The sequence below is a fragment of the Capricornis sumatraensis genome, chromosome 1 (assembly GCF_032405125.1).
Source record: "Capricornis sumatraensis isolate serow.1 chromosome 1, serow.2, whole genome shotgun sequence".
Lineage (NCBI taxonomy): Eukaryota > Metazoa > Chordata > Mammalia > Artiodactyla > Bovidae > Capricornis > Capricornis sumatraensis.
The window spans coordinates 59,836,967-59,847,668 of record NC_091069.1 but is presented as its reverse complement, the minus strand read 5'-3'; the positions used below and the strand labels follow the sequence as shown (position 1 = coordinate 59,847,668).

The window sequence follows — 10,702 nt, the reverse complement described above, 5'->3', positions numbered from 1 at the left end:
ATTTCTTAGTGGCTATATGACTTTGGGTAAGTTTTACCATCTCTCAGGGACTGTTTTCTTCCATAAGAAATAAAGATTAACGGCTCCTAAAGGATGAAAGATTCATCAGGTACATCTCTATCAGATACAGAATAAGCTCTCAATGTTGGTTATGCAAAACTCTGAAAGGAGGACTATGGATTGCCCCAAATAGGATATGAATGAGGCCATGGCTCACACCATCAGTGAATCAAGTGAGCCACACCTCTGCCTCCAAAGCAGTCCAGAAGGAAGTTCTCCTTCTTAACTCAGCATCTGGCCTTTTCTGTATTTCCTCATTTGTGTTTCCTGACATATGCTCCTCTGGTTTCCCTAGGACCCCAGCCTGGCCACACCTGTGTTGCCTCTCAGTCACTCGCTGAATCCTCATGAGACCTCTGTCTTGGACCAGTTTTCTTGCCAAAGTGGGCACACCCAGAGCCAGGAAATAACCCTCCTTCCTCACTCATTTAAAGCCCCGGAAGTCCTGGACAGTTCTACAGGGCACTTGGGTGCAGGTGAAACCATAAGATTGGGCTCTAGGACAAGAGCATCTCTTTCGACAAAGGTAACTGCTGCTCCTCAGAAACTGTGTATGGGAAACTTTTTTTCACTGCTCTGTGTCCAGCTTTGAGGAACCTCTGGGAGCCTTGGTCCAAGACCCGCAGTGTCAGAGGAACTGAGACTGCTTCCAGAGTGCTGCTGGTAGTGGGTTTACTCTTTCTCTAGGGACGACTATAGATTCAGGCACTGCATATCCTGAGGCAGAGGGGGATGTGAACAATTGTTTCTCATTGTGGGGAGTTTGTGGTCTTCTTGGGGAATTGTCATGGTTCCCTAACCAGAAGCTCAGAGATAGATGTCCCCTAACAGAAAAGCTATGACCAACCTAGATAGCATATTCAAAAGCAGAGACATTACTTTGCCGACTAAGGTCCGTCTAGTCAAGGCTATGGTTTTTCCTGTGGTCCTGTATGGATGTGAGAGTTGGACTGTGAAGAAGGCTGAGCACCGAAGAATTGATGTTTTTGAACTGTGGTGTTGGAGAAGACTCTTGAGAGTCCCTTGGACTGCAAGGAGATCCAACCAGTCCATTCTGAAGGAGATCAGCCCTGGGATTTCTTTGGAAGGAATGATGCTAAAGCTGAAACTCCAGTACTTTGGCCACCTCATGCGAAGAGTTGACTCATTGGAAAAGACTCTGATGCTGGGAAGGATTGGGGGCAGGAGGAGAAGGGGACGACAGAGGATGAGATGGCTGGATGGCATCACTGACTCGATGGACGTGAGTCTGAGTGAACTCTGGGAGTTGGTGATGGTCAGGGAGGCCTGGCATGCTGCGATTCATGGGGTTGCAAAGAGTCGGACACGACTGAGTGACTGAACTGAACTGAACAGTTAAAATACCTAATGTGGTCCATGGACATCCTTGTGCAGAGATGCCTCTTTGGATGAAGGGTTGGGGAAGATGTGAGTCAGAAAAACAGGGTAGCCACTGGTTATTTAGGATGCTCAAGCTTCAAGTCAGGATAGCTGGTGGCTTATCAGCTGTGCTAAATGGAGACAGGCACACACTCTTTCTTCCTCTAAATCCAGAGACTTGCTACACCAGAAGGTACCTGAGCTGATGCACTGAAATCTCCTAACAATCCTAGCTGTGATGGATGGAGGGCATGCCAGGGTCACTGAAGCCTGGAGAGCCAGGATCACTCAGCCCTGACAGTGATGGGAGCTTCCATCTTGGGTTTTACAGCCCTGGAACATGCTTTTCCCATCCTTACTCTCAAATGTACATCTAAGATAGAGTCTCAGGACAGTTTTTTTAATACAGAATTCCAGGGGAAGGGAGACAAATGGATAACGTGTTTTTCTTCCCTCTTTCCCTACAAGACTAATTGCTGACCACAGCCTCTTCACCATCTGGTCTACCTCGTCCTCTTCACAGAAAGCCCTGAAGCCAACATGGCATGCCCTATGTGTAAGTGGTGAATCACAAACCAGCTTGGAAATACTTCCATCTGGTCTCCCCAAAGAAATGGAGTACAGGGGTTTCTGTTTTGTACAAGAAATCCTTGTAGTCCAGATTATTCATTCAAAATAAATAAGTAGTTCTAGAACTACTTATTTATTTTGATAAAGAGAGTAAATAAGAAACAATGTATTGACGACTGCTTTATATATACTTTGTTTTGTTACTACCCAGAGACTATCAGTCAGCAAAAAGACAAGTAAATGATAATCCTAGAAAAAAGGGTGAATCTTGAAAGACTCTTGAGACTATGAGTGCATGTAGCTTCTTTCAAATGCGTTGGTTCACAAACCAGCCCCTGTCCTATTTCCCTTTCCTTTTTCCAATAGCCATTCTTTGTCAGAGCAGTAAATCTACTCCTAGGAATCCTAGGAATCAAAGGCCTTTATTACCAGTTGCAATTGGAGTCCTAAAGTTTACAATAACCTCATGTATATTTTGTGATTTTCTGTCTTCTGGCAGTGCAAAAATATCCCAGTTACCGTCACATTCGTGATTCTCGGCAGATGGTGTGGGTCGTAAAAGGAAATTCATTAATAGCAGTTCCTTCTAGCAACAACGTTAAACCTGGTGAGTGACAATCAAAGCCACTGTGTTGCCCTTAAAGGGACATCAGCTTCACCGGGGATGGGGCCGAGCTTGTGTGAGCTTGGGAAGCATATTCTTGGGGACAGCTTCAGTGTCCTCAAGAAAGGCAGGAAAGGGCCAGATGGTTCCCTCACACTGTCTGGGAAGGGTATGAGGAAAGGAGACCTGTACTCAGAAATGAGGGTGTGATGGATCTGGAACTCTCCTCACCAAAAGAAAATGTCCTTAATTAAGAAGAGATTATTCATGCAATTAACAGCTGACCTTCTCCTTGGAATTTCTCTCTTCTAAATTTCAACCATTGCTACCTCTGTCCTTAAATTTAAACTGCTTCAGCTTTCCATTACCATACCTATATTTTTCTAATCTGGAGTCCTCTCTTCTAATAATAGGGGAATATTCCTTCCTCCCATCAATCCATCGCATGCCTATTATACCTCAATAAAGCTGAAAAAAAAGTCAATCCAAGTCAGCTTCTTTTCCTTTCTTGTTTTTTCCTTTGATGTTTGATTTCATTCCCCTTTCCCCTGCTTATTCTGTCTTTGTCTTCTTTCTAACTCTGATTAGACATGTGCTAATGGAACATTTCCAGGCTTAATACTAAAAACCTCCTCTGGATTTGCACATTTTATTTCTACACGTGTTCTATTTTCCTATGTGGTAATCTATATACTGTTCTGTGTACAGTCATAGTCACGGAAGAGTACACAGCTTGTCTCCATTTCCCCACCTGTCCATGATTACATCAAACAATAAAGCTTCCGAATTGTTCTTTGCCCACTCATCTCTAGCTTCTCTTTCCAGTCACCAGACCCATTTCTCTGTCCTCACTTTCTGTTCCTCAGAGGCAGTCAGCATAATTGATTACTCTTTCTTGAACACTCTCTGTTCCCTCCTTTGGTAAGAATGTTCTATGTGGTTCACTGGCTCGTTTTTGCACTCTCCCTTATGACTCCACTTTCTCTGTAAAATAGCCAAATGCTGGCAATTTTCAGAGCTCAATCTGTAACTATCACACCACTCTGAAGGGACTCAGAGCTGGTTTCTTGGATTGACGTGTTGCCTCTTCTTTCTGGCATTTATGCTTCCAACCCAGCTGTCTCCCCTGAAAATTTTACCTATGTCCTTTTTTGGTTCCATCTGACAGAAGATGATAGAGAGCAGAAGAGTGTGTATAGCAGGGCTTTGTGACCAAGCGTGAAAATGGCCTGGAACATTCCCATTCATAACCGTTGGCTAAAATGGAGTCACATGACTTGTAGCTAACTGCAAGGGATGCTGGGAAATGTAGTCTAACTCTGTGTCCAGAGGCAAAACAAAAACAGATTTTGGCTAGTAGCTAGTGGCCTTTAAATTCCAACTATCATAGGGTGGATGTTCAGTGAATGTTTCCTGAACTGTTTGCTGAGCTGATGTACAGGTCTCTGTAAACCATTTCCTTTTGATGTCCTCTCAGACATCTCAGTGGCGCTAGTGGTAAAGAACCTGCCAGTCATTGAAGGAGATGTAGGAGATGAGGGTTCGATCCCTAGGTTGGGAAGATCCCCTGGAGGAGGGCATGGCAACCCACTCCAGTATTCTTGTCTGGAGAATCCCAGGGACAGAGGACCCTGGTGGGCTACAGTGCATGGGGCCACAGAGAGTCGGACATGACTGAAGTGACTTAGCATGCAGACATCTCTAACAACGTCTATTCCAAAAGTGGAACTGTGGATCTGACTTCTCAAAACGGTTTATGGACCCAGTCTTCCCCATCTTCTTTAGTGGCACTACCGTCACCCTGTTGACTGGAGCCAGCAATACTGGAGGCATCCTTATTTCTTCTTTTCTTTGATCTCCATTTAATCCACCAGCAGAGACTGATGAGTCTATGTGCAAAATAAGCCTTATTTCTAAGTTAATATCATCTTTCACTTGGAGCACTGTATTACTTCCTCACTGCCCTCTCTCCCACTTCACTTGTGTAGCTTCACATCCTCTCTTCACAAACCATCAACAGTGACCTTCTTACCACATTAATTGAAGAATATTGTTTCCAAGTATTTGTGTTTTGGGGATGGAAGTTCGGGGAAAGTGAGCAGTGAGGAGATCTGAGGCACACCAATCTTATTTTTGGAGCCTGGAACTTACCGAGCTTCTTTCCATGTAAGGGTCTTGACATTTCCTTTCCCTGTCAACACTCTTCATCCAAACCCCTCCACCACCACATTCCCATTTCTTCATTTACTGGCTTCCTCTTAGCGTTAAGTTCTTGGCTTGAACCTTACTCTGCTTTTTCACTTCCTCTTTCTTGGTCTCTCTGCTACTGTCTCAGGCCTTTGTCAGTTTCCCCAAAACAGGTGTTGCCACTTGTGGATCTGGTCATTTCTCTGTTTCCATGGTTTAGTTCCATTTTCCATGGTTGCAATAACAATGTCTCTTGTTCTCAGCTAAATCTCCAGAGCCTTGAGTGAGCACTCAACAAAGAATGTTGAATGGATAAATTCCCTTCTCCCTACTCAGAAGGCAGGTGGATGCAGAACATGCAGGCTCCTGGAATCACCTGCTAAATTAGTTGAGAATTAAATTATACTGATAGCGACAGAAAATCCACTCAACTAGGAATTAGGGCTTCCCTTGTTGCTTCCTGGGTGGTGAAGAGGTTAAAGCATCTGCCTGCAATGTGGGAGGCCTGGGTTTGATCCCTGGGTCAGGAAGATACCCTGGAGAAGGAAATGGCAACCCACTCCAGTATTCTTGCCCAGAGAATCCTATGGACGTAGGAGCTTGGTGGACTACAGTCCATGGGTCGCAGAGTCGGACATGACTGAGCGACTTCACTTTCACTTTCACTTTGTGCCTCAGACAGTAAAGCGTCTGCCTACACTGCGGGAGACCTGGGTTCGAGGCCTGGGTCAGGAAGATCCTCTGGAGAAGGAAATGGCAACCCACTCCAGTACTCTCGCCTGGAAAATCCCATGGACGGAGGAGCCCGGTAGGCTACAGTCCATGGGGTAACAAAGAGTCGGACAAGACTGAGCAACTTCACTACTTCACTAGGAATTAACTAGGGGCTTCCCCGGTCAGCAGTAAGGAATCTGCTTTCCAATGCAGGAGATGTGGGTTTGATCCCAGGGTCAGGAAGAACCCCTGGAGGCGGGCATGGCAACCCAGTCCAGTATTCTTGCATGGGAAATCCCATGGACAGAGGAGCCTGGCAGGCTGCAGTCCATGAGATTGCAAAAGAGTCAGACATAACTTGGTGACTAAACCATCCAGCAGGAATTGAATAAGATAGAAATTCCTTCCTTTCTCACAGAAAAGAAGCCTGAGAAGGCAGACTAAGGCCCATAGGTGCCTCTGTAATGCCACCAGATTCCAAGGATTCTAGGGTTCTGCTTTACCATCTTCAAGATCACCTTCACCACCATCTAGGTATAGACAGGGAATAAGAAGAAAGCTCCTGCCAACTGAGTGAACTCCTTTTAAAGAAGAACATTCTTAGAAATCCTACACAACATTCCACTCCTATCTCATGGGCTAAAACTTAAGCATATAGTCAAAGTTAGCTGTAAGTGTGATGGGAAATTTATTTTTATTTGGGGGAAGTAATAGATCCTGGTGAAGCTGGGGCTCTGATATTAAGGAAGAAGTAGGAAATGGATTTCAGCCAACTGATGAAGGGTCTCTGACATATGGCTAGTGGGAGAAGACTTCGGGAGGGGGGCATGTCCTGGCTGCTCAGTAAGTATCCCTCAGATGTGAGTATCAGACCAGAAGGAATGGCCTTTTCACTGCTTGGAGCCTGACACCTGTTTCCATTTTCCCTGTGTTTCCAGTCATTCTTTCTTTGATAGCATGTAGAGACATGGAGTTCCATGAGGAAGGAAAAGGTACTCCACATTACATGGGAATCAAGGACAAAAATCTCTGTCTCTACTGCACAGAAATCCAGGGCTATCCCACTTTGCAGCTTAAGGTGAGTGGTTGTGCAGCTAATTAGAGAAGTACATTAATGAGAGGAACTTTCAATTTCATTTAATCTATTACTGAATATAAGCAATAGGTTTGTATAATTCTATAGTAATAGAAGAACAGACTCTGCATGATTTCAATATCTTTAGACCATGAAATTTTTGCACCTTGTTTTATGTCTCTGGATGGTCCAGGGTCTCCTGGTTTATAGTGTATGGGAACTTGAATAGAATTTGTACGCCGCCACTGTGTGAAAATTGTACAATCTTAATTATGTTGAATTGGTCCATAGTACTTTTCAGGTGTACCATATGCTTCTATTTTTCTGTCTATTCATTCTAGTAACTTTTGAGAGTTTGATATTGAAATTCCAACTAAAAATCATAATTTAATATTAAAAGGGGAGACATTACTTTGTCAGCAAAGGTCCATCTAGTCAAGGCTATAGTTTTTCCAGTAGTCATGTATGGATGTGAGAGTTGAACTATAAAGAAAGCTGAGCACTCAAGAACTGATGCTTTTGAACTGTAGTGATGGAGAAGACTCTTGAGAGTCCCTTGGACTGCAAGGAGATCCAACCAGTCCATCCTAAAGGTAATCAGTCCTGGGTATTCATTGAAAGGACTGATGTTGAAGCTGAAACTCCAATACTTTGGCCACCTGATGCAAAAAGCTGACTCATTTGAAAAGACCCTGATGCTGGGAAAGATTGAGGGCAGGAAGAGAAGGGGACAAGAGAGAATGAAATGGTTGGATGGCATCACCGACTCAATGGACATGAGTTTGGGTAGACTCCGGGAGTTGGTGATGGACAGGGAGGCCTGGCATGCTGTGGTTCATGGGGTCGCAAAGAGTTGGACACGACTGAGTGACTGAACTGAACTGAACTGAACTGAAAAATAATTTTAACATGTAGTGGAATAATATGTAACTTTGTTCTGTATTTTCCAAGTCTCCTGTAAATATGTTATCATCCTTTCATGCTGCTGCTGCTGCTGCTGCTGCTGCTGCTGCTGCTAAGTCACTTCAGTCGTGTCTGACTCTGTGAGGCCCCATAGATGGCAGCCCACCAGCCTCCCCTGTCCCTGGGATTCTCCAGGTAAGAACACTGGAGTGGATTGCCATTTCCTTCTCCAATGCATGAAACTGAAAAACGAAAGTGAAGTCGTTCAGTCGTTCAGTGTCTGACTCTTAACGACCCCATGGACTGCAGCCCGCCAGGCTCCTCTGTCCATGGGATTTTCCAGGCAAGAGTACCAGAGTGGGGTGCCATTGCCTTCTCCGCATCCTTTCATAATTTAGAAAATAAAAAAGAAAGAAGAAAACAAACAAACCAAAAAGAAACAGGTTTGCAATCCTGTATATTCACCATAAAGAAGGAAAGCTGACTTGATTCCCAAGTCAACACAAGGGACCTTTGGAAGGTGTAAGACTCATTTTACTGAAAGAGCTTACTCTGCAAGCCAGAGAATACATCCATGAAAATGTTTCAGAATGGCCATTCTCAGTCCTCTTTAACCATCTCCCAGAGATCCTCCAAGGCTCTGGGATGCTTCCTCTTAAGTAAAGCTAGTGAATGGCATTGGAGACCAGAGGGGAGCTTGTTAATTGGATTTGGTGGATGACACGAATATGGTCCCCATTCTGAAAGTCAGATATGTAGTTATGAAGCCAATCCTCTGCTTCTGATGGAAGCTGTAATGTGTAAACCCACTTGGAGGTGGGGAATCTCATGAGGCTGCCCTGAACCATCCAGTGAGTGCATCCATGAATGAGTTTACAGCTCCCTCTGTTTTCAGAAAGGCAGTTCTGGTTCAAGGAATCAGAAGCACTTCTTGTGATGGGATTCTGGGGTGGGGCCAAGTACTGGGAACCAGTGGATTGCCTGTTTTGAGAGCTGGCATCCCCCTCTCATCTGCCTGTGTCCCTTACCACTGTCCCTCTCTTTGCAGAAAGGGGACAGTGCCAGGGCTGAGTTAGTTTATCTCCCTCCTCCCAAAAATCCTCTCTAACCAGCCTTTTTCTTTCCTTCAGGAAGAAGATATCATGCATCTCTACAGTAAGCCCAGAGGAGAGAAGCACTTCCTCTTTCACCGCAGTGATGAAGGCTCCACCGTTGTCTTTCAGTCCGTCTCCTACCCTGGCTGGTTCATTGCGACCTCCTCTGAAGCAGGGCAGCCTGTTACCCTCACCAAGGAGAGGGGCACAGCCAAAAGCACGAATTACTACTTAGAGGGTGGACTCTAAATCCAGTCTGGGCTCTGGGTGGCTGAATCCAGTTCAGAGGATCAAGCAGTCAGAGGTTCTTCTGTTTGAAAACACAACAGGTCGTCTTAAGAGACCACCGTACATGGATGCCCATCCACAGCCTACCTCATTCTCATCACCTCAAAACCACCTCCTCTTCTAGATACCCTCTAGATTTGTTGCTGTTGTTTAGTCACTAAGTTGTGTCCGACTCTTTTGTGACCCCATGGACTATAGCCTGCCAGGCTCCTCTGTCCATGGAATTTCCCAGGCAAAATGTTAGAGTGGGTTGCCATTTCCTTCTCTAGGGGATCTTTCTGACCCAGTAATCGAACCCACATATCCCGCATTGGCCAGCAGATTCACTGAACCACCAGGGAAGCCCACCCTCTAGATAATCTCTAGATAATTTCTAGATACACTGTGTCCCCTACTTGCATGTCATTCCAGTGTGAAGCCTAAGAGTCACTTTTTATTCTTTCTTGATCTTGTCCCATCATTCTAGTTGCCAAGTCCAGTTAAGTCCACTCCCAAATCCTTCTTGCAACCTCTCTTGCTGTCCCTTCTGCCAACTCATAGCCTGGAAATGTGACTTCCAAACATATAATCCTATCAATACAAGATATTAATAATTCTATGCATGCTTATTATAAATATCATAACATGCACTCCAAAAGATGAATCTAAAGGGTAAGGTGAATGTAAAATAAAAATATCACAAGTCTTGAGAGTCATGATGAACTCATAGTATCATTAGTTAATAACTTGACACACAGTATACAATTCAGTTAAGATTAATTGCTAACCATAGTGGATGTAAGTCAGTCTGTATTTCAAAGATTCACTAATAGCAGTTTATACTTTTTTCAAGCATCAACTATGACATATTCTTGTTATTATTCCTGTTTCCTAGACTTTTAGGGGGACATTCAACCACCAGTTTCTTATTCTGATGCTTTTAAATCAGTTGTCCATTTTGTGAGGATTACTTTAGTTAAAGCTTGTAGTAAAATTTATGAATTCACTCAACCAGAGACAGGTAAATTGCAGGTTTTATATATGAATGTGAGCATATCAGATTTTCTTCCTTCAGGAAACCTTGCCCTTCTTGGTGTATGATGAACAGGCATATTGGGCTTTTCAGTGACTGGGAACCCTTCACCAATGGGGGAGAGTGGGTAGGGAAATTTCAGCTCTGTAGTCCACATGATTCCTCAGAGGGTCCAAGCAGGATTGAGTCACAGTCACCCATGGGAGTGTTGAGCTCAGGAACACCTCCTTGCATTGGTTTCCTTCATTTCCCTGCTTCAGTTTCTCTAGCTCCCATTCTTATTCCTTCAGATCATTTCTCATCATTCCAAGATAGACAGATGGAGAAAGAGAGGAGGGACAAGATGACAGAGTAGAAGGACCTTGAGCTCACATCCTATCATGACAGACGGAGAGAGCTCTATCAGTTTTATTTCCCTTGTTTCAGTCTCTGAAACACTGGTTTCTATGACTTTTTCCTCCAGCCTTTGAGATACTCTAATATTCGAAATGTTGATGCTATTGTTGTACTTTTGTCTTCTATTAACTTGAACATAGGCATTAAAAATAATTTTATTCATTTTTGTTTGCAATGGGTCTTCACTATGCAACAGCTTTTTCTCTAGTAGTGGGGAGAGGGTTTGACTCTTTGCTGCTGTGTGGGGGCTTCTCATTGCAGTGGCTCCTCTTGGTGTGGGGCACAGGCTCTAGGGCACTTGGGCTTCAGTATTTGCAGCTCTCCGGCTCTAGAGCACAGGCTCAATAATTGTGGTGCACTGGCTTAGTTGCTCTGCGGCCCGTGGGATCTTCCCCGACCAGGGATCGAAACTGTGTCTC

The 10,702-nt window shown here is 44.3% G+C and overlaps 1 protein-coding gene across 1 annotated transcript; it reads left to right on the top strand.

Moving 5' to 3' along the window:
- Positions 1-208: 208 nt before the first annotated feature.
- Positions 209-8,836, top strand: IL36B (interleukin 36 beta). Its single transcript, XM_068966800.1, has 4 exons — positions 209-233; positions 2,510-2,617; positions 6,454-6,593; positions 8,624-8,836. Exons 1-4 carry the CDS (start codon positions 209-211, stop codon positions 8,834-8,836), a joined length of 486 nt encoding a protein of 161 aa, XP_068822901.1.
- Positions 8,837-10,702: the final 1,866 nt, after the last annotated feature.